Raw genomic sequence first — 25,830 nt, forward strand, 5'->3', positions numbered from 1 at the left:
TTTAAGCTGAAATGTAATAAAACAGAAGAACACTTTGAAAAAAAAACTTTAAATGTGAAATGTAACAAAGCAGAAGACACTTTGAAAAAAAAAACTTTTAATATTTAACGTAACAAAACAGAAGGCACAATGAAAATAAAGCTTTTAAGGTGAAATGTAACAAAACAAAAGGCACACACTTTGAAAAAAACAACTTTAAGGTGAAATGTAATAAAACAGAAGAACATTTTGAAATTTTTTTTTAGATGAAACGGAACAGAAAAAGAGACACTTTGAAAAAAAAAACTTCAAGTTGAAATGTAATAAAACAGAAGAACACTTTGATGACAAGAGCTAAGAGCTCATATGGCACTTGTGACGAGGCCGGAAGAGCCAAGAGCTCAAAAGGGTGTGAGCTCTAGCAAAATTCTAAGAATAAATAGATTGATTTAAAAGGAAAATCAGAGGTTTAATGCCGGTTTGGATTTAAAATAAGGGCTCTGAGTCACGAGGCCCTTCCAAGTATCAAAATTCATTAAGATCCGATTTCCCAATCGTAAGTTAAAAATACCTCATTTTTTCTAATTGTTCCTTTCCCTTCAGCCCCCCAGATGGTTGAATCGGGGAAAACAACTTTATCAAGTCAATTTTTGAAGCTCCCTGAGACGCCTACCAATTTTCATCGTCCTAGCACGTCCAGAAGCACCAAACTCGCCAAAGCACTGAATCCCACCCCCTAACTCCCCAAAGAGAGCAGATACAGTACGGTAACGTCAATCATGTATCTACGACATTTGTATATTCTACTCACCATGTTGCATTCCGATCTCTTCACTCTAAGCGTTTTCCCGGATTTCTGGTTTTCCCCTCCAACTCCCCCAATGTCAACAGATCTGGTCGGGATATGAAAAAAGAGCTCTGAGACATAAGCTCCTTCTAAATATCAAATTTCATTAAGAGCAGGTCATCCGTTCTTAAGAAAATACCTCAATTGTTTTAATTTTTCCAAATTAAAATCCCCCAGCTCCAACAAAGAGAATGAACCCGTTCCAATTATGTCAATCACGTATCTATAACTTGTGCCTTTTCTTCCCATCAAGTTTCATCCCAGTCTCTCCACTCTAAGCGTTTTCCAAGATATTCAGTTTCCAAGATTTCTCTTTCCCCCTCCAACCCCCTATGTCCCCGGATCCGATTCGAATTAAAAATGGAGCATCTAAGACATAAGATCCTTCTATATATCAAGTTTTATCAAGATCCGATCACCCATTCTAAAGGTAAAGATACCTCAATTTTTGCGTTTTCCAAGAATTCCGGTTTCCCCCTCCAACTCCCCCCAAGGTCAGTAGATCCGGTCGGGATTTCAAATGAGAGCTCTAAAGCATAATATCCTTCTAAATTTCAAATTTTATTAGGATCTGATCACCCGTTCTTAAGTTACAAATACCGCATTTTTTCAAGTTTTTTCGACTTACCCCCCCCAACTCCACCAAAGAGAGCGGATCCGGTTTGGTTATGTTAGTCACGTATCTTGGACTTGTGCCTATTCTTCCCACCAAGTTTCATCCTGATCTCTCTGCTTTAAGTGTTTTCCAAGAGTTCCGGTCCCCCCCCCCCCAATGACACTGGATCCGGTCGGGATTTAAAATTAGATATCTGAGTTACGAGGTCTTTCTAAGTATGAAATTTCATTAAGATCTGATCACTCCTTAATAAGTTAAAAATACCTCGTTTTTTGTAATTTTCAGAATTGCCCCCCCCAACTCCCCCAAAGAGAGCGGGTTCGCTCTGGTTATGTTAATCACGTATCTAGGACTTCTACTCATTTTTTCCACCCAAGTTTCATCCCGATACCTTAACTCAAAGCATTTTCCAAGATTTTAGGTCCCCCCTCAACTCCCCCCCCTGATGTCACCAGATCTGGTCAGGATTTAAAATAAGAGCTCTGAGATACAAGTATCCTTCTAAATATCAAATTTCATCAAGATCCAATAACCCGTTCTTAAGTTAAAAGTACCCCTTTTTTCTAATTTTTCCAATTTAACCGTCTCCAAACTCCCCCCCCCCCAGATGATCAAATGGGGGAAACAATAGTTTCTAATTTAATCTAGTCTGGTTTCTGATATGTGTGCCTAATTTCTTCGTCCTAGCTAACCTGGAAGTGCCTAAAGTAGCGAAACCGGGACAGACAGACCGACCGACAGAATTTGTGATCTCTATACGTCACTCGGTAGATACCAAGTGCCATAAAAAAAACTTCTAACATGTAACTTAAGAAAACAGAAAACGATTTGAAAATAAAGCTTTTAAGGTGAAATCTAACAAAACAGAAGATACTGAGAGAAAATAACTTTAAGGTGAAGCGTAATAAAACAGTAGACACTTTGAAAAAAAAATTTTAATATGTAACTTAACAAAACCGAAGACACTTTTAAAATAAAGCTTTTCAGGTGAAATGTAACAAAACAGAAAATACTGAGAGAAAAAAAAAACTTTAAGGTGAAGCCTAATAAAACAGTAGACACTTTGAAAAAAAACTTTTAATATGTAACTTAACAAAACCGAAGACACTTTTAAAATTAAGCTTTTAAGTTGAAATGTAACAAAACAGAAGACACTTTAAAAAAAAACTTTAATATGTAACTTAACAAAACAGAAAACACTTTGAAAATAAAGCTTTTAAGGTGAAATGTAACAAAACAGAAGACACTTTGAAAAAAACTGTTAATATGTAACTTAACAAAACAGAAAACACTTTGAAAATAAACTTTTGAGTTGAAATGTAACAAAACAGAAGATACTGAAAAAAAAACTCTAAGGTGAAGCTTAATAAAACAGTAGACACTTTGAAAAAAGAAACTTTTAATATGTAACTTAACAAAACCGAAGACACTTTTGAATAAAGCTTTTAAGGTGAAATGTAACAAAACAGAAGATACTTAAAAAAAACTTTTAATATGTAACTTAACAAAACAGAAAACACTTTGAAAATAAAGCTTTTAAGGTGAAATGTAATAAAACAGAAAACACTTAAAAAAAAAAACGTTTAATGTGTTACATAACAAAACAGAAGACACTTTGAAAATAAAGCGTTTAAGCTGAAATGCAACAAAATAGAAGACACTTTTTCCAAAGTGTTTCATGTTTATTTTTACGTTTCACCTTACATTTTTCTCTTTTGTTACTTTTTACCTTAAAAATTCTGGATGAATTCATAGAAATCATAAACATTGCATAAAAATCGATACAAATTCACAAAAAGGTATCAAGGTATCAGGTATGCCTAAAAAGGTATCACTATGGGCCTAGGCCTTAGGTATCATGGTAGACTCTGTAGGTAGGTATTATCAATACATATCCTGTTGAGTAGAATTGCCCCCCTTCACAGATTTTGGGTGTGCGGACCCTAGAAAAATAGCATTTTGATATCCTTAGGTCTTTTTTTAGGCATTTTTTTAGGCATTTTGGTCTTTGGTATCCATAGACAACCATTCATGATGGAAATCCTATGACGGGAATTGGTTCTCACCTACCCCCCTCATAAAGATCCCCTAGTGGCACGACTTGGGTGCTAGCCGTTACCCCTCCCGGTGGATGTCAGCCTTGAAAACCTCTTCTGCTTGATATCACTGTGACAACAATACAGGTCCCCGATGCCCCCAGGTAAACATCAGGGGAAGTTCGGATGACGAAAAGGTTGAAAATTGTCATGGAAACTTGGACGAATAGCATTGATTGTATGAAAAGTAGCTCTTATTCGCTGGGAAGTTCTATCATAATCGGACAATCAATTATGGTAGAAACCGATATTATAAAACATATAAACTACCGTCCTCACAGAGGCAAGACCTTGTCTGGGCTCCCAAATGGGACAAGTAGGATTTCGCCAATCGGGGTTGTATCATCTGTTGAAACCTTGTAACGAAAGGTTCTCTAAGGATAAGAGGGTTGGTGGTACGGAATGTCTCTTCGTGTCTGAATTTTTTCAAAGCTATGGTTTTGGTGGCAAAGCCACCAAAACCATAGTTTGTTTTGTCTCACTGCTAGGGGATGTAGTTGAAATTTCAGAAATAGTCGTTTGTGGAGGAAGTAGGGGAAAAACGAACTCAAAATTTTGTGCAAGAGGGTGAGTGTCAGAAACCAGAAAATACTAACTTTTAAACACTCACTAGACCACTTTTCGATCATTTGTTTACTTTAAAAGTATTTCTATTTAATCTTTTATTTCATCTAACATTTGTTTTTCTATCCCGTAGTAGCTGTGTTTCAGTGTCCCACTGAATGGTTTAAGGTTTAACAAATTATAGGCTGAAGATTTAGTGTGGAAAACTAAATATTCTCAATTATTATCTCATTTATTTACGACGATTCAATAAAAAAAGACAAGTTTTTTTTAAATGAAAGTAAGGAGCGACATTAAAACTTAAAACGAACAGAAATTACTCCGTATATGAAAGGGGCTTTTCCTCCTCAACGCCTCCCTCTGTACGCTAAAGTTTGACTTTAAAAAAAAGGAAAACACTTTAGCGTAAAGAGCGGAGCGTTGAGGAAGAAAAGCCCCTTTCATATAAGGAGTAATTTCTGTTCGTTTTAAGTTTTAATGTCGCTCCTTACTTTTATTTAAAAAAACCTTGTTTTTTTTTTATTTCTGGACGTTTTTTAATTCATGCATATTTTGATCTTAGCTCTCCGCACATAAATAATTAAAACGAAATTTGCATATTAATTTTCATTTTGGCTAAATGGCTTTCTCATAGTTTTAATCGGAAGATTTTGAGAAAAAAGGAGAGAAGGAGGAAGCCTAGTTGCCCTCTAATTTTTTTGATTACTTAAAAAGGCAACTAGAACTTTTAATTGTGTTTAACATTTTCATTAGTAAAAAATATACGTAATTTACGAATTAACTTACGTAACGAACTATATTCGTATATTTTTATTGCGTATATGAGGGAGTTCACCCCTCGTCGATACCTCGCTTTTTACACTAAAGCTTAAATTCTGTCCCAATTCCTTAAGAATGACCCTTGAATCACAAAGGCCGTAGAATAAATAGTTGAAAATACTAAAAATACTTTCGCGTAAAGAGCGAGGTATTACGAGGAGGTAAACCCCTCATATGCGCAATAATGTCTCCTCGTTTTAAGTTTTAATGCTGCTCCTTACTTTCAGTAGAAAAAACTTCTCATATTTATTTTTCCCTTGTTTTTTTTTTAAATAATGCAAAAAAACCTGCGCCCCCTTCATTGAAAGTCTTTTCCCCCATGAGAAGTATTTCCTTGGAAAGATCCTCCCGCGTAACCCCCCCCCCCCCAACCTCAACTCTCCCTCCCAAACCAAAAAAAAATCCCCCTTAAACCGTCCGTACACTTCCTAGTAACCATTACTATATGTAAACACAGGTCAAAGTTTGTAACTTCCAACCCCTCCCAGGGAGACTGCGGGGTAGTAAGTCGTCCCCAAAGACATAGTTATTAGGTTTTTTTACTATAGTGAATAAAATGGCTATCTCAGAATTTTGATCCGGTGACTTTTGGAAAAAAATTAGCGTGGGAGGGGGCCTAGGTGCCCTCAAATTTTTTCGGTCGCTTAAAAAGGGCACTAGAACTTTTAATTTCCGTTAGAATGAGCCCTCCCGCGACATTCTAGGACGACTGGGTCGATACGATCACTCCTGGGGAAAAAAAAAAACTAAAAACAAATAAACACGCATCCGTGATTTGTCTTCTGTCAAAAAATGCGAAATTCCACATTTTTGTAGATAGGAGCTTGAAACTTCTACAATAAGGTTCTCTGATATGCTGAATCTGATGGTGTGATTTTCGTCAAGATTGTATGACTCTTAGGGGGTGTTTTCCCCTATTTTCTAAAATGAGGCAAATTTTCTCAGGCTCGTAACTTTTGATAGGTCAGACTAATCTTGATGAAAGTTATATATTTGAAATCAGCATTAAAATGCAATTTTTTGATGTAGCTATTGGTATCAAATTCTATTTTTTAGAGTTTTGGTTACTATTGAGCCGGGTCGCTCCTAACTACAGTTCGTTACCACGAACTGTTTGAATAGTATGACAGTATGACGTTATTATAAAAGTATGGCGAATACCAGGTTCGTCTCCCTTGAGCGTACAATGATTTACAAAGAAACGTTCCATATAAATTCATGTATCTTGACAAAAACAAATCTAATGCTGTATCGCATTATCACAAGTCTACCTACATTTGTTTATTGCAAAAATACAAGGAGAATTTAGGACATTGCTAGCATACAATGTACTGAAACTATTAAAATAGATGCTTAAACCGGTTTTAAACCGGTGAAGAAACAAAAAGGAGACACTTCACTGCTTCCATTGAAAAATATGGTTTTCGTTGGTGCACGAGATGAGGGACAATCAAACAGTTCGTTGTAACGAACTGTATTAAGGAGCGACCCGGCTCAATAGTAACCGAAACTCTAAAAAATGGAATTTTGATACCAATAGTTACATCAAAAGAATCGCATTTTAATGCTGATTTTAAATATATAAGTTTCATCAAGATCAGTTATACCCATCAAAAGTTAAGAGCCAGAGAAAATTTGCATCATTTTAGAAAATAGGGGGAAACACCCCCTAAAAGTAATACAATATTAACCAAAATCACTCCATCAGATCCAGCGTATCAGAGAACCTTATTGTAGAAGTTTCAAGGGCCTATCTACAAAAATGTGGAATTTCGTGTTTTTTGCCAGAAGAAAGATCACGGATGCGTGTTTATTTGTTGTTTTTTTTCTTGTTTTTTGTTTTTTTTTTCCCAGAGGCGATCGTATCGACTGACTGGTCCTAGAATGTCGCGAGAGAGCTCATTCTAACAGAAATTAAAAGTTCTAGTGCCCTTGTTACAAACTTTGACCTGTGTTTACATATAGTAATGGTTACTGGGAAGTGTACATACGTTTTAAGGGATTTTTTTTTGGTTTAGGGGGAAAAGTTGAGGGGGGGCTACGTGGGAGGATATTTCCATGGAGGAACCTCTCATGGGGGAAGAGAATTTCAATGAAGGGGGCGGAGGATTTTCTAGCATTATTTGATAAAAATAATGAAAAAATAAATATGAAAAGTTTTTTCTTCTGAAAGTAAGGAGCAGCATTAAAACTTAATATGAACAAAAATTATTACGCATATAAGGGGTTTACCTCCTCGTAATACCTCATTCTTTACGCTAAAGTCTTTTTGATAATTTCAACTATTTATTCTACGGCCTTTGTGATTCAGGGGTCATTCTTAAGGAATTGGGACATGTAAGCTTTAGTGTAAAGAGCGAGGTATCGACTAGGGTTGAACCCCCTCATATACGCAATGGAAACATACGAATATAGAAGTTCGTTACGTAAGTTAATTCGTAAGTTACGTATAATTTTTACCAACGAAAACGTTTGTAAAAAATTAAAAGTTCTAGTTGCCTTTTTAAGTAATAAAAAATTGAAGGGGAACTAGGCTTCCTCTCTTACTCCTTTTTTGTCAAGATCTTCCGATTAATTGCAATTAATTATTATGCAAATTTTGTTTTAATTATGTATGTGCGGAGAGCCAAGATCAAAACATGCATTAATTCAAAACGTCCAGAAATTAAATAAAAAAAAACAATTTTTTTTAAAATGAAAGCAAGGAGCAACATTAAAACTTAAACGAACAGAAATTACTCCATATATGGAAGGGGCCTTTTCTCCTCAACGTCCCGCTCTTTACGCTAAAGTTTCTTACTTTTTTAAAAAGTAGTAAGAATAAAAGAGACAGAATCAAACTTTAGCGTAAAGAGTGAGGGATTGTGGAGGTGACAACCCATTTCATATACGGATTAATTTCTGTTCGTTTTAAGTTTCAATGTCGCTCCTTACTTTCAGTTAAAAAAAACTAGTTTTCAACTGACATTTTTTTTTCAAAAGGTATTTTCATATTTTCGGTTGCTACATGCTACATTTCGTTCTTTAATTGGTTGAATCTGACACTGCAATCATGATCAGCTAACGATTTATAAATGATCACAGAACTCTATGTGGCATTTTTATCATTGTTTTAATCAAGAAGGATAAAACTTTGCTGCAAGTAAGATGATATTTATACATGATCAATGATTCATACGATGAATTCAGCATTCATTGATATCAGCATTCAGCATCATGAATTCAGCATTCAGCATACATGAATTCAGTCATTTCAGCATCGTTCACAGTAAAAATAAAGAAATGAAATCACTGATACAAAATAGAAAATAAAAATTCTAAATAGATTTCTAGCGTTATTTTGATACCTATTTGATGTTCAACTTACTTTCAACTGGTTTTGGTGGTAGACCGCAGATGGTCCTTTTATTTTCATTACCGAAGATAGATGCAAATGTGGGCCAATATTGTCAGTAAAAATATTTCCATACTGCTATAGAGGAAATGTTTAAGCATAAGGCCAATTGGTGAGAAGAGTATAAAAATACTGTCGAAACGTTTTTGGATACCTACTTTTTTTTTATCATGTTTCCTTTTATCGTGTTGTCTTTTCCGGTTAATTCTTTTGGTCATTGAGTTTCAAATCTTTGGTTATTAGCTTGTATTACTTAGTGAACTAAGCTTGATTTAAGGTAAGCAATAACATATATGGAGGAATCTGATAAATTGAACACATTGAAGCAGAGAGACTACTGAAGAATCTTTTGACTCACAGCTTTATGTTCTTTTTATTGCTTAAAATTTGTGAATCAGCCAGTCCCATATGAATAAACCAGATGGAATTAACCTTTTAGTTCTTCTTACTCGATTAAAATTATATTTACTTATGCCCCAACAGTATTGTCTGGTTAAATTAGTGATGACGACAATTTAATCCCCTCCCTATGACGCTAAATTGGAAATAAACTCCAAAGAAGAATGTGCAGATCCATCTCCACTTCCCCCAACACACAAGTCAGATTGAATCCTGATCTCCAACACGACTTCCTGCATTTTTGTCGCCTTCTTAATAAGTGTGGCTTACATCTGACCATTCCTTATTTAGCCCTTCTAATGGTAAGAATTTAAGGACCCTCCTGCTATCCCCCTGCGGATTCATAAATATAAATATTTGGCCGAGCAAACGAAACAACCAGGATACTAGCCTGCACTTCTCTACAAGTTTAGTTGAGGAATGTAAATCTCTTAGTAGTCCCGTTGATAGTAAAACTTTGACCATCCTCCCTCTCTTATGACCCAGATTGAATTCAGTTATTTTTCAGCCTTGTCCTGGGTAGGAAGTTTTAAGGCGTGAAAAATTGTAAGACATTTAGTAAAAATCAAAAGTCTGAAAAAGTGTAAAATCATAATTCGTGTTTTCATTATCAACGTTTCCGGGATTATGTTCTGAAAATATAGTAGAGGTGCAGAATCTCAATGTCTGGCTCACAGGGACTGGATATATTTCCATGCTCTATGGTGGCCCAGTAAGGTCCCTATGAGTTTCACTGACGAAGCCATGCAAGTTTCATGTAGTTTTTTTTTAAAGCTATTTATGAAGTGAAACAAATATTTAATTTTTTAAACTTCATCATTCCACTCTTCTCCGTTTGTGATCACCATTTCAGCAAAAAAGATTCGCATTTTTTATCTCACCTTTTCCGAGTCAGATGCCTCTGATCACTGGGAAAAAGGTAATAAGAACTTCCAGTGCAAAAGTATTGCTCTTCAATAAAGTGCCAAGGAAACTCTATTCTTTGTTCTATACTATGTTTAATTACACTCAACCTCAACAGTACAGATGCGTGGCTTCTGTTATTTATAGGTGCTCAAATGTCTGACTCAACGGTTGGTAGCCAGTTAACACAACCTCAACAGAGAAGAAAAAGAAGATGTAAGCGAATGGCTATTGATCCTGCGTTTGTTCCACCCTTGACTCCTACCACTCCAAAAGAATCCAGGAGTGCCAATGGTCGTAGAAGTACACATTATGGTGTCAGAAAGTTTTCTGGTAAGTAGGCTAAACGTTGAGCTCTTCACAAATAAGAAAATAAAATGGTATATGCTAGAAGTTTTGCAATACTGTTTTTAAGATATTCGTCGTGAAATCTCTGTAATTTTAATCCCTCTTTATCAAATTATACATTTATCATAATTATTAAATGGGGGAACATTCCTAATATCTACCGAAGTTCCGCCATAAAAAAAAATAGAAAAAAACAAATTAATGTGCGTACAAATCTGGATATTTAAGCATTAAAGTGCATTTTCCAAGCGTTAAGCTCCTCTTTCTTCCAATTCAGGAAGTCTCTTGAATCTCCAGCCTCTTATGGAAGCTTACAGATTTGTCGAATGTGAGAACTCAGAATTGGCAAACATAAGTTAAATTCTATTGCGTTATTGGTAATTTTGACGATAGACGAGGTTTTAAATAAAAATGCATTGTTGTGACATAGTCCTATAATTATTATGAAAAAGACTAGCTGCAGAAATAGGATTCTCAAAAGTTTCCAAAGTATGACGATACTATACCATCCAAACCGGCGAAGTCCAAACCGGCGGTGCTGATCTCCGTTTTGTGGCTCTTCGTCCAGGAAGTGCAGTGGGGTAAGGGGGCTGGGGGCCAGCCATCCTATTTTTTGCACACCCTTCCTGCTTACGTTCGCCATATTTTTCTAGGTATCCATTTAGAGCTCTGGCTGAGCTTACTCTGGCTGACTCTGGCTATGGCTGAGCTTAGAGAGTGTTGTTAGTCACCCCGTCCCAAACCCAATAATCAGGAACACCAGGCGTCGAACCTGTTAAAGATTGACTGGCTGTTATTTGAATAGTGTGATATTTTTAAATCCTTAGCTTGAATTCGTCTGCGATTTTAACGGAAAGTAATTGATGTTGAAGAAAAAAAAAATTAAATCGAGGGGCTATATAGATATGCCAGTTTGTGTGAATTCTATTTGTTTCTGGTACGTCTAAGTGTACATTAAATGTATACATTCAAGGTTCAACTGACTGCAAAGTCAATAGGCTGTTTTGTTGCCAATATATTTCAAAGGTACCCTAGACTTTTTTTCTTCATTTTTAAGATTGACCAGACTGCAAAATAAAATATATATGAATTCCTTCCTAGGATTCTTGATCGAAGTGCTGCTCCATCAACACATTTGTTGACGAAGTTAAGGGTTACTGGAACACCTCATGTCGCCTAGGCAACGTAGATCTAGTTTGGTTTTTAGTTTTGATGTGACTTAGATTGTGAATTATTTTCATGTCTTTTTTTTATGATTTCGTTGAAGACGGCTATTAGCTCTATAGCTAAAATATCCATATATTAGTTTATTTGTTATTGTCGTGAAAAATGTCCTTATTGTTTGTTTTTCTTCCTGTCGCCTGTTTTGGAGGAGGGGATTATCGAAAATACAAACAAAATGTATCTTTAGACTAAAATGAACTTCATTAAATTATTAATTAAATTAATAATTAATAATTAAAATGGTTTTTCAGCAGGATTTCCCTGACAAGTCTCGGGGCCCGATCCCTCGCCCCCTGTATTTCAGTATGAACTGTATGAATAATAGCAACAAGTAACAAGCACTAAAATGAAGTTGGCATACTGTAAACCTAATTTAGACACTATAATATCGTTCAGTTTCATATTATATGAAATCGGTTTAAAACACAGCATAAATATTGAACAGTAGTGAAAATTTGGTGCAGAAATGGGATAGATCCCAGTACAAGCTTTGGTAAGTTACCAAAGCGTCAGAGCAATTGCTTCAGTTGCTACTTGGTATTCAATCAGATCATAGCGAAGGGGGAGTCAAGAAGAAAGGTAAGCAGCTTATGTGTCCCAAAATCTTTTTTCTAAAAATCTGATGTGTCCCAAAAAGAGTATAGGAATTTCCGCTACTGTTTAACAGTTATGCTGTGAATTTAAAACGTAAGGGAAAAAGTTGTATGTATTTCAAACTCGTGTCTTATGTTTCCCTTGTATTTCTGAATTTCCGAATTGCAGACGTAGTAAACAGAAGATAGGGTGATAGACCTTCTGAATGCATTTCTGAAGCTGCTCTCTTTCAGTTTCTTATTTGTATTTTCTGAACTGTATGCATAATAAACAGAAGGATATGGTGATATATATTTGTCGCGTAAAGTACTAATTTCTTAAAAATTTGGAATCGGATGATTCGGAAGATCGCTTCGGTAATAAGCGTCAGATATTTACGCGGTGTTTCAAATTAATGTCTAGCGAAACATTTTAAATATCTAAGATTAAAGTTTTGAATCAGTTATTGCTTAAATCCAGCAGTTTTTTACTAAGATAATTTTGAGCATTTATAGTTCCTAGGACAGTCCAAATGGAATTTGGAGTTTTAGTTGGACAAGGTAAAACATATGTAATTTATATGTAGTTATATGTAATTTATATGTAAACATATGTAGTTATCAAACATATGTAATTTAAGAAACTGGGGGGAATCCATTTGTAACTAAAAATACCTCTATTTGCAGCTATTTTTAATGAAAAATACCTCCATTGATTTCTATTAGAATTCTATTTTTTAATGAAAAATACCTCCAGGTGCAGCTATTTTTAATGAAAAATACATCCATTGATTTCCATTAGAATTCTATTTTTTTAATGAAAAATACCTCCAGGTGCAGCTATTTTTAATGAAAAATACCTCCATTGATTTCCATTAGAATTCTATTTTTTTAATGAAAAATACCTCCAGGTGCAGCTATTTTTAATGAAAAATACCTCCATTGATTTCCATTAGAATTCTATTTTTTTAATGAAAAATACCTCTAGGTGCAGCTATTTTTAATGAAAAATACATCCATTGATTTCCATTAGAATTCTATTTTTTTAATGAAAAATACCTCCAGGTGCAGCTATTTTTAATGAAAAATACATCCATTGATTTCCATTAGAATTCTATTTTTTGAATGAAAAATACCTCCAGGTGCAGCTATTTTTAATGAAAAATACCTCCATTGATTTCCATTAGAATTCTATTATTTTAATGAAAAATACCTCCAGGTGCAGCTATTTTTAATGAAAAATACATCCATTGATTTCCATTAGAATTCTATTTTTTTAATGAAAAATACCTCCATTGATTTCCATTAGAATTCTATTTTTTTAATGAAAAATACCTCCAGGTGCAGCTATTTTTAATGAAAAATACATCCATTGATTTCCATTAGAATTCTATTTTTTTAATGAAAAATACCTCCAGGTGCAGCTATTTTTAATGAAAAATACATCCATTGATTTCCATTAGAATTCTATTTTTTTAATGAAAAATACCTCCAGGTGCAGCTATTTTTAATGAAAAATACCTCCATTGATTTCCATTAGAATTCTATTTTTTTAATGAAAAATACCTCCAGGTGCAGCTATTTTTAATGAAAAATACATCCATTGATTTCCATTAGAATTCTATTTTTTTAATGAAAAATACCTCCAGGTGCAGCTATTTTTAATGAAAAATACATCCATTGATTTCCATTAGAATTCTATTTTTTTAATGAAAAATACCTCCAGGTGCAGCTATTTTTAATGAAAAATACCTCCATTGATTTCCATTAGAATTCTATTTTTTTAATGAAAAATACCTCCAGGTGCAGCTATTTTTAATGAAAAATACATCCATTGATTTCCATTAGAATTCTATTTTTTTAATGAAAAATACCTCCAGGTGCAGCTATTTTTAATGAAAAATACATCCATCGCGTTCCGTTAAAATTCCATTTTCAATGAAAAATTACATCCATGTGCAGCTATGTAAATAGGAGTTAGGGTATATGGCACCAAAGAGCTTGAGAGAGTGCATCTCTCCTTTGACGGTGTAACAGGTTGTTGATGTGTCAGTTTTTATGGCACTTGGTATTAACCAAGTGACATATAGCGATCGCAAATTCTGTCGCTCTGTTGGTCTGTCTATCTGTCCCAGTTTTGCTAGTTTAGGCACTTCCAGATAAGCTAGGACGATGAAACTTGGCAGGCGTATCAGGGACCAGATTAAATTATAAATTGTCGTCTCCCTGATTCGACCATCTGGGGGGAAGTGGGGGATGGTTAAATCAGAAAAATTAGAAAAATGAGGAGGTAAGTATATGGCATTAAAGAGCTTGAGAGAGTGCAGCTCTCCTTGGACGGTGTAACAGGTTGTTGGTGTTTCAGTTTTTAAAGACGAAAAAGCGTTCTCAAATTTAACTAGTTAGTTTTGTTTATCTATCTTCATAGTTCATCCTGGCAACACTGACGACGACACGATACTGTCCTAAAAACTTCAAAATTTTTGAAACAACCAAAAAGTAGAGCCAAAATTGGCGTGATTTTCCGGTATGGATAGGCCTGAAATGGGGAAAAGAGACAAAGATTTCTTTGGTAATTTGATTTCTTTGGTTTCTTTGGTAATCGAAATACTTTTGAATCATTTTATAGGTCGATTTGTTGAAAACTTTACACCTGGTAAACGGAAAAGAAGTAAGCGAGAAGTAAGCCATGAGTTCGAAATCCCAGAAAGGCCTATTGTTCGACCATCACAACTTCGACTTACGAAATCTGAAAGTGATTTTGAGCCTCCAGAAGTGGCCATGGAAACTGATGAATTCTGTAACAAAATGGAAGGGCTCAATGTGTCATCGCATTCATCAGATTGCGAAAGCCATATTTACTCTTCTGACGAAGGGAGACAGGTTTGTGAGCATATATATATATATATATATATATATATATATATATATATATATATATATATATATATATATATATATATATATATATATATATATATATATATATTATATGCATATGTGTATGTATGAATTCAATTTATTTATGACATATCGAAACAAAAAGGGTGCAGAGGCCTTTAGCACAACATTAGGTTATACATACGAGTACAGCATAAGGAAAATGCAAAGAAAAAAAGAATTAAAAAAAAACACAAAATATACAAAAAAGAAAAATTATACAATGAACACAAAATAAGTATTATTTACATCACAGGAACAGAAAAAAAATCCATCGTGATTAAGTTTACTTCCAGAAGATTTGAAATCATACAATTTTTTTTATCAATACATGTAGATTGAAAAATGAGTTTGGATTGCGACAAAAAAAAGGCTACTGGTTTTAGGGGGACATATGTAAAAGGTATAAGCAAACTTAAATAAATACAATGAATTTTTTTTTTTTAGGCAGAAACTAGTTGCCAAAGAGCAGACAAAACAAGAAGATGAGGCACAGTTAGACTATTGTAAGGTTAGAAAGATGAAAACGATTAAAGTTTTGAACGTTAGAGGAAAGAGACGCGTAATTGATCTTTGTCGTTTTTCCCAAGATTTAGGATGGCAAGCTTAATAGTTTCTTTCATTGAATTTCCAATGGGCCTACCCAGGTAAGCAAAACTTTCAAATCGCGAGATAGAAGTTTCATCGAGTTGGAGAGATTTATCAGAATATCTCTTAAGGGTTGGACTTAAGGGGTAACTTTTTTGGCACCGATTTCACCAGCTCGTTGGACAAAAGATAGCGGTACATAATTAGTGCTCTTTGCGCGAGATTTTTAAAACTAAACATCATGGACACCAATAAAAGGCGCTGTGGAGGTAAGACCTCTTTGTCTAATGCGTTTTAGCACATTCAAAAGCTCTAAACTGTACGTCATTTCAGCACGACGATATTTGATAAAAAACCCTAAGAAGGGGGGTAGTCTGGCTAAATATACATGTATTGGAGGTGTTTTATGACTGAGGATCTAACCTTTGTCTCAAGCTCAAATAGATCAAGGTTCGTAGTAGAATGATTGCCTAAGCTTATACACTAAACTAGACTAAAATAGAGCTAAAATAGACTTAAAAAAATAGCATAGACTAAAAAAAGAACTCAAATAGACTAAACTAAATTGATCAAGGTTCGTAGTAGAGCGACTGCCTGACCTTATACACTAAACTAGACTAAAATAGACTAAAAAAAAAAAAAAAAAAAAAAAAAAAAAAAAAAAAAAAAAAAAAAAAAAAAAAAAAAAAAATCTAGAATAGACTAAAAAAATAATTAAGACAGATCAAGGTTCGTAGTAGAGCAATTGCCTAGACTTATATACTAAACAAGACTAAAATAGAGCAAAAATATACTAGAAAAAACTAGAATAGACTAAAAAAGAACTAAAATAGACTGAACTAAAATAGATCAAGGTTCGTAATAGAGCAACTGTCTAAAGTTATACACTAAACTAGACTGAAATAGAACTAAAATAGAATAAAAAAAGGAACTAAAAATACATCTAAGGCTCGTAGTAGAGCGATTTACTAAACTTATACCCTAAACTAGACTAAAATAGACTAAAAAAAGAACTAAAATAGACTAAAAAAGGAACTAAAAATACATCATTGTTCGTAGTAGAGCGATTCCCTAAACTTACACACTAAAATAGACTAAAAAAGAACTAAAATAGACTAAAAAAAAGGAACTAAAAATACATCAAGGTTCGTAGTAGAGCGATTCCCTAAACTTATACACTAAACTAGACTAAAATAGACTAAAAAAAGAATCAAAATAGACTAACTAAAATAGATCAACATACGTTGTAGAGCGCCTGCAAATCTTCCTAATCAGGTAGCAAGAATGTTTTGGGGTTGCGGAGACTTGACTCAAATGCGGGGTATAGAGTGTGCTTAGAACTATTTTACTACCTTGGTCAAATCTCGAGGTATGATCAATGTTGATTTATCATAGCCAAGCGAAGGGTGTTGGAGGGGGGGGGGGGGTTAAACTTTTCATGTTGCTCTTATGACAAAGGAAATTTACTATCTTTTCTTTATCTATCAATCAGTCATTTTATTCATGCTAAAGCACTATTACAAGTGTGAAACGGTAATTTGGGCCAAGAAACTTAGCTTACTTTTGGGCACATTAAACAATCAAACAGTTCGTGGTAACGAACTGTAGTAAGGAGCGACCCGGCTCAATAGTAACCAAAACTCTAAAAAATTGAATTTTTATATCAATAGCTACATCAAAAGAATCGCATTTGAATGCTGATTTTAAATATATAAGTTTCATCAAATTTAGTCTTACCCATCAAAAGTTACGAGCCTGAGAAAATTTGCCTTATTTAAGAAAATAGGGGGAAACACCCCCTAAAAGTAATAGAATCTTAATGAAAATCACACCATCAGATTCAGCGTATCAGAGAACCCTACTGTAGAAGTTTCAAGCTCCTATCTACAAAAATGTGGAATTTTGTATTTTTTGCCAGAAGACAAATCATGGGTGCGTGTTTATTTATTTGTTTGTTTTTTTGTCTTTTTGTTTTTTTTCTTTTTCCCAGGGGTCATCGTATCGACCAAGTGGTCCTAGAATGTCGCAAGAGGGCTCATTCTAACGCAAATGAAAAGTTCTAGTGCCCTTTTTAAGTGACCAAAAAAATTGGAGGGCATCTAGGCCCCGCTCATTTTTTTTCCAAAGTCAACAGATCAAAATTTCGAGATAGCCATTTTGTTCAGCATAGTCGAAAACCATAAGAACTATGTGTTTGGGGATGATTTACTCCCCCACAATCCCTGGGGGAGGGGCTGCAAGTTACAAACTTTGACCAGTGTTTACATATAGTAATGGTTATTGGGAAGTGTACAGACGTTTTCAGGGGGATTCTATTTGGTTTTTGGGGTGGGGCTGAGGGGAGGGGGCTATGTTGGAGGATCTTTCCTTGGAGGAATCTGTCATGGGGGAAGAAAAATTCAAGGAAAAGGGCGCATGATTTTCTAGCATTACTATAAGAAAACAATGAAAAATACACATGAAAACGTTTTTTTTTAAATGAAAGGAAGGAGTAGCATTGAAACTTAAAACGAACAGAGATTATTACGCATATGAGGGGTTCTAATACTTTAGCATAAAGAGCTAGGTATTTATGAGGAGATAAATACCTCGCTCTTTATGGTAAAGTATTTTTAGTAATTTCAACTATTTATTCTACGGCCTTTCTGATTCAGGGTTCATTCTTAAAGAATTGGGACAAAACTTAAGATTTAATGTAAAGCGCGAGGTATTAACGAGGATACAAACCCCCTTGTATACATAATAAAAATATAAGATTATGAAAGTTTGTTACGTAAGTTACTAATTTATAAGTTCCGTATAATTTTTACTAATAAAAATGTTCGTTAAAAATTAAAATTTCTAGTTGCCTTTTTAAGCAACCGAACAATTGGAGGGCAACTAAGCCTCCTTCTCCACCCCTTATTTCTCAAAATTGTCTGATCAAAACTAAGAGAAAGCCATTTAGCCAAAAAAAGAATTATTATGCAAATTTCATTTTAATAATTTATGCGTGGAGAGCCAAAATCAAACATGCATTAATTCAAAAACATTCAGAAATTACATAAAAAAAAAAATTATTTTTTTTAACTGAAAGTAAGGAGCGACATTAAAACTTAAAACGAAAAGAAATTACTCCGTATATGAAATGGGTTGTCCCCTCCGCAATCCCTCGCTCTTTACGCTAAAGTTTGACTCTTTGCCACAATTCTACTTTTTAAAACAATTAAAAACTTTAGCGTAAAGAGCGAGGGATTGCGGAGGGGACAACCCATTTTATATACGGAGTAATTTCTGTTTGTTTTAAGTTTTAATGTCGCTCCTTACTTTCAGCTAAAAAAAATTGTTTTTTTTTATTTAATATATATCATGAAAAGAGAAATCACCAATGCAACAGCACAAACACAAAAAAAAGAGAGAGAGACAGAAGGAGAAAAGGAAGACTGTTTTCCTAAACTAGTGACTAATATAGACCAGCACTTGAATGAGGCCTTAACCCTACTCATCCATACAATCACATAGGTCAAACAGCATAGCCATACACAATCAACCATAAAGAATAATCCATGGACAGGCAGTCATGTCGTCAATAAGTATAAGTCGTCATTTACCAAACAATAGAAAAAATAATATGGACGAATAATTCAGAGGCAACAACCCAACACAAGGGCTCATCAGGAGAATACACTGGCCTATATAGGGTTTCGCCACTTAAAATTCTCTACCCAGCACAGTGTTGTGGCTACCACAGAATATTCCATGGCATCCCCGTGTCAGGTATCACCCCCAAAATACATGCCCATGAAAGAAAAAAAAACAGCAAATGTAAAACAACCAAGTAAAACCAAAACAAGCTTATCCTGTTAATATATCCCTCTTTTTAGCAACAATAGGTAAACTAAATATTATAAATTATACCAAATCACAAATATTAACACATTGCAAAAAACCTGAATGATCTAAACAATTTTAGAATTCATCTTTACCATTTGGCTAATTTTAAAAAAAATCCGCTCAATTAGAAACACAATTCAAAATAATTGGCGCTGCGACAACATTTCTCGAACCTCCGAAATTAGTTCAAAATTTCTTTAAGTATTTCTAGATAATTCTTTTGATATTTATTTAAAAGTTCGTTATAATGAAAACTAATTTTTTTAAATTGCCAAGTTAATTTATTTGCAGAAAAACCTCTTGATATCAATTTTTGGCTTAAGATTTTACATCTATTTTTAAAATCAATATAATTACTACAAATCCTTGCATAACGAAGTAACTGTGAGAAAAACGCTGAATATGTGATATTTGAGTGTATATTACTTTCAGGGAATGGGAAACCAATCACTTCAAAATCAAAATCATCCGTTTTATTATACATTTTAAAACTTTACAAATTTATTATTATCACAAATATTAATATTTAAATCTAAGAAATGATCTTCATGACCAGCGCCATGACTAGGCTCAAGAATAAGCTCTGATGGGTATATATTTTTAGAAATATCAATGAAATCCATACAATTTAAGACCAAAATATCATCTAACTATCTTTTATTATTTGACAAAGCATGTTTTAAATTAATTGGATTATTCTTATCCATCATATATTTATATTCTAGTTGACTTAAAAACAAGTCAGCTATAAATGGGCTGGCATTCCCCCCCATGGGAATTCCCACAATTTGCTTGTACAAATCACCCCCAAATCTTATATAAGTATTGTATAAAACAAATTCTAATAACTCAAAAATCATATCCAAGCTGTAACATCTCAAGTTAACTGTAGTATTAAAGCAATTTGTCCATATAGGTTTTTTATTATAAGTGTCTATTTTCAAGAACCTTTTACTAGATAAGAGGAAAGACTTCTTGATAACAGTTTTTAAATAAATTAGTATACATTGTCGCAAAATCGAAACTCAATTCTTTTAGCTGAAACCATTGTTAAAGAATCTATCACCTGCAGTGAATTATTAACACTCCAATATGGATTAAAATTCGAAAATTTTTTAATACCAGAAAAATAGGTTTTAAGTTTATTTACAATTTCCTTTAAAATTAAAGAGAGGTCAGTAGCAGCAATGCGGGTTGGACATTTAGCTGCTCCAGCAATAAACCGTGGTTTAGGGGGATTCTTATGAAATTTTACAGTCCAATATAGGAAAGGGAACTTTTTATCATTGTCATTTATTTTAATGTTAAAATTTTTAAAAAAGTATTTCTTCAGTCTTTTCAATTCAATTCTTATCCTCTATATTTACCTTTTCGTAAACATTAGTTGTACATAACTCCCTTTTTAAGATATCACAATACAGCTTCTGACAAATTATGGCAAAATTATTATTAGATTTATCCACTGGCACAATTACAAATTCATTCTTTAGATTAGCAATTGCTTGTTTAATCTTCGCATTATAAAATAATGATTTAGTGTTACTATTTTTTAAGTTAGAATATATTTTATTTCTTATTCTACTAATAATTAAATTCTTCCAACTTTGAAAACTCTCTTTATTTTTATTCTCTTTCTTACACCACTTATTAATAAATAAATCAAAATCATTTTCCAAGCCATCAAGAACACTCGATGGTTTCAGATGATGAGAAAGACGGAAATTAGCCCCTTTATTCATTATAATTTGAAGATCATCTTGCTTTATTATTGACAAGTCCCCTGTTATAACATGTTTGTAAGTAGGATTTATATATATATATATATATATATATATATATATATATATATATATATATATATATATATATATATATATATATATATATATATATATATATATATATATATATATATATATATATATATATATATATATATATATATATATATATATATATATATATCAAATATATACTTATATATCAAATATATACATATATATATATATATATATATATATATATATATATATATATATATATATATATATATATATATATATATATATATATATATATATATATATATATATATATATATATATATATATATATATATATATATATATATATATATATATATATATATATATATATATATATATATATATATATATATATATATATATATATATATAAATATTGATTTTTAACAGTTGTCGACTATGAAACTTTGAGTATGATATCTCGGCTTAGAATGCTTTGGTTCCCTAGTGTCAAAATAGGGCCGAAGTGACACAGAATAAGATAGTTAAGAAAGAGGATTCTAATGAATTGGAGTATCAAATGACTAGTTGAATATTAAGTTTTGGGCTAAAATAAATCAAAAAGGAGATAACAGCTATCCTCCAGACATCCCTAATGAATACAGGACCACCAGAAACCACAGAGCGCCACCAGAAATAAATGGAAAAGGAGGTAACAGCTATCCTTCAGACATTACTTGTGAATACAGCACCACCAGAAACCACAGAGCACCACGAGAAATAAATGGAAAAGGAGGTAACAGCTATCCTTCAGACATAACTTATGAATACAGCACCCCCAGAAACCGCAGAGTATCACCAGAATTAAATGGGAAAGGATATAACAGCTATCCTCCAGACACCACTAATGAATACAGCACTGCCAGAAACCACAGAGTACCACCAGAAATAAATGGAAAAGGAGATAACAGCTATCCTTCAGACATCGCTAATGAATACAGCCCCAGAATTCCCAGAGCACCACCAGAAGTAAATGGAAAAGGAGATAGCAGCTATCCTCCAGACATCACTAATGAATACAGCACTGCCAGAAACCACAGAGCACCACAAGAAGTAAATGGGAAAGGAGATAGCAGCTATCCTCCAGACATCACTAATGAATACAGCACTGCCAGAAACCACAGAGCACCACCAGAAATAAATGGAAAAGGAGATAGCAACTATCCTTCAGGAATCACTTATGAATACAGCGCTGCCAGAAACCCCAGAGCACCACCAGAAATAAATGGAAAATTAGATAGCAGCTATCCTCCAGACATCACTAATGAATACAGCACTGCCAGAAACTTCAGAGCACCACCATAAATAAATGGAAAAGGAGATAGCAGCTATCCTTCATGAATCACTTATGAATACTGCACCACCAGAAACCACAGAGCGCCACCAGAAATAAACAGAAAAGGAGATAACAGCTATCCTTCAGGCATCACTAATGAATACAGCACCAGCAGAAACTACAGCCTCTGCGGTAATCTACCTTCAACTGAAATCAATTTTTGAAATGAATCTTTTCATTCTTTATACTCAAATTTAATTATTTTTTTAATTTAATTTAATTAATCTTTCAATTTGGGTAGGCAAATGGCACTTTAAAATTATTTACATGACTTACACTGGAATAGTGCAGACAACGTCCCATGTGTTTTTGACGATTTTAATTGGTCGAATGACAAGGACAGAAGGACAGTGAAAATTAATCTTATTATTTGAACTTTCTAATTGGAAAATTACGAAACCATAAAATATGTTAAAAACTGGGAATGAAATTTAGTGAAAACTACCATCAAATGGAGTTATGCAATTTTGGTTTTGTCGGGTGCACATTTGAAAGAAAGGAGCTACTGTAAAAATATAGAAGAAAATAAGAGACGCATGGGAAAAGCGATCGGTAGGAGGGGAAAAGTATTCAAACGATTCGTGCCAAATTTTTCCTAGAAATCATAGATAACATGTAGTTGTACGTGCTAAGTCTCTAAGCCAAGTTTTTTTTATACCAAGTGTATTCCTCTTTCATGTTATTTTTATACAGACCATTGCTTGCGTTAGATAAAAATTGATGGTTCTGGACAACAACCACTAAATCTCCAACTTTCCTATTTTTTATGGACTAAAACTATTCACGGTAAAACGTGGGCAACGGAAACATGAAAGTGCTCAAAAAATTCCATGATTTGAACAATAAAAATTGTAAAAAAAAATTTTCAGGTATGAATAGGCCTTAAATAGATCTGAGGGTCAAAAATGTCTCATTATGATAATCTTGTTTCCTCAAATGTAACTTAGATAAGAAGTGTTATAAGATGCTAAGTGTAAGATAAACACTATGTAAATACATGAATGTGTAGTCAGAGTACCCGTTTTTCAAGAAGTTAGATTGCCAAGAACATCAAAATAAAAATATTTCCTGCTCCCTGGACACATTTTAACCCAGCTATGCGAATTTGAAAACCACGATTTTGCAAGATTTCCTTTTAGTTGCTTAAAAATTATGAGATATTAGGACAGTATCATATTTTCGTCAGTGTTGCCACGTTGAAAAATAAATAAGCAAAATTAGCTGGTTAAATTTACAACGCTATTCATCTGTAAAATTCAAACATTAGCAATCTGTTTATTTCAACATCAGGTAAGCTCTTGTAAAATCAGCAATGACTAAGGTTTTTTGGAGCAAGGAAATTAGAGGAAAGAAGTTTGCCAGATAAGTTAAAGCAGGGAATTATTTGAAAATCATACATGGGAGTTTGATTTCTAAAATTATCCAAACTGTCGTATGGTTATATCTGTTGATGGGTAGGTTTAAGCTAAATTTTAAATATTTTGGAATTAGCAAACGTTTTGGATACATCTTTTATATTTGTGCTGTTATTGATTTTTCGGTTTCTAGACTTCCGATAACCCCTGCCAAGATTCCCTCTTTGCATACTATCCATTGCAATGAAAGTTTTGATTCTTTAGGGAGATGATGAGTTCTCAGATTGGCCTGAAAATGAAGTCAGCTTAGATCGTATGCACATTGAAACAGAGACATCTAGCGAAGGAGAAGCAGCTCAAGCCATGCAATCAGAGCGTGCCAGGACAAAACTGAAGGAACGAATCCCAGCGCGCGAGATGAGAGCTGGAATTCGAAGGCTTGGGGAGCAACGAGGTCCCGCAGTGTCGATATTTACGTCGGCTAATGAAAAGCTTTCAAGGTCTAATATATATTTATTGATTCATCCAATAGTTCGTAAGCATAACATACTAAATGAAAATCAAAAAGTAGCAACTGCTGGAATATTTAACAAATATCAGTGGCAGACTTATGATTGACAATATACATCTCTGTAAAAAGAGGTGTTTACTAACTCATTCTGAAAACTAGGAACAGTATAAGTAGTGACACAACTATCAGGTAATAATAGTTCTGTCAATATTTTTTTTTACTTAATAATTTAGTTCTAATTAAAATCTTCTCTAAAAAGGGAAGATAACTTAGCAGAAGAAAGTAGTTGCAGTAAAAACAGATAAATAGTGAATTTTTTTACAGTATGCGACAAAAATGTGTTTTGTAATTTATTTTAACAGTTTCTGTTGTTTTCTACCGCAGAAATAACCGTAGCTGTTTTTTTACTCTAGAAATTACCGGGGAAGCTTAAATCCCCGTTAGTCCTCCCTTAAATCAAGTAAATTCTTTCGTAAAATTTCTAAATGATCTCTGACTCATTTCACACTGCTGCGTTTTCACGCAAAAATGGCTAGTTTTTTGTTTCTGTCAGATTGCATACGTTTTGATTGGCATTTGACTCCATGACGGTCTTTTGCGGCATTTGAAATATTAGTCCTTTTTGAATGACAATCCAAAATCTTAAATTGAGAAACTGATCGTCCAATTCGTTTGTTATTCACAATCTGATTGTGAATTTTGATCTGGGTTCACAATCTGACAATTATTTTCTTGTTTGGGTTGCAAAATGCACAACCCTATTTCAATCAAGGACCGTGGATTTTGAATTGTCTTATTGTATACATTTTTTATTGCTAAATCTTCTCTAAACTCAGCAGAAGAAAGTATTTGCAGTGAAAACGGATGATGTAACAATGTCAAAATGAGGTATATGCCTCAGTTCCTTAAACTGACACACCTGGATCCATTAGAACCCAATTCCTCTATTTTAAATTTTTTTTTCCATTCAAAATACAAAGAGGCATTGTCCTTCCCCGCTAAGCATGGAGTAAGGGACTCGGAACACTTTTTTTGATAATGTGATAGACAAATTTGCAAAAGTTTACAAATGACAAATTGTGACAAATGACTTAATTTGTCAAATTGTAGATCTGAAGATCAGATTATCTAAATTGGATACAGAAAAGACAGGGCTGTTGACAAATATCGAATTCAATTTCGATATTTGAAGGGAATAACTAATATTTTCACAGGCTTAAAAGGAGATTAGAAAGAAGAAATAAAATTGGCCAAAGAGTTAGAAATATGTAAAATAAATTAAAAAAAAGGAAATTTAAAGAAAATAGAAAAATAAAATTTGTAAAAATTCAATACAATAATTGAATAGTTCTGTTTTATGCCGTTCTTCAATTTTCATCTCCAGCTCGTAACTTTATGTTAAACCATATGGTTTCAAATATACAGGGCACTATGTCATTATACCAATATGTCATATATAATTAGGTCATATACCAGTATGTCATATATATTTATGTCATGTACCAATATTTCAATCTATCGATGTATCTATATCAGTCTTCTCCGCTCATATTCTTAGTTTTCATAATTTGTTACCTTGAAAAAAAATTTATTTTTCTCTGGAAATATATTGAAATATATGTCTGTGAAATGTTAAGCCT

General features: G+C 33.4%; 1 protein-coding gene across 1 annotated transcript in view; it reads left to right on the forward strand.

Annotated features, from left to right (window-relative positions):
- Positions 1-25,830, forward strand: part of LOC136027954 (uncharacterized) — a 43,267-nt gene that overhangs the window by 9,630 nt on the left and 7,807 nt on the right. The window contains exons 2-4 of the mRNA XM_065705430.1: positions 9,765-9,950; positions 14,391-14,644; positions 23,944-24,179. Of these exons, the coding sequence (XP_065561502.1) occupies positions 9,765-9,950; positions 14,391-14,644; positions 23,944-24,179 (676 nt within the window). The remainder of the gene's footprint in view (positions 1-9,764; positions 9,951-14,390; positions 14,645-23,943; positions 24,180-25,830) is intronic.

This window comes from Artemia franciscana, chromosome 6 (assembly GCF_032884065.1).
Source record: "Artemia franciscana chromosome 6, ASM3288406v1, whole genome shotgun sequence".
NCBI lineage: Eukaryota > Metazoa > Arthropoda > Branchiopoda > Anostraca > Artemiidae > Artemia > Artemia franciscana.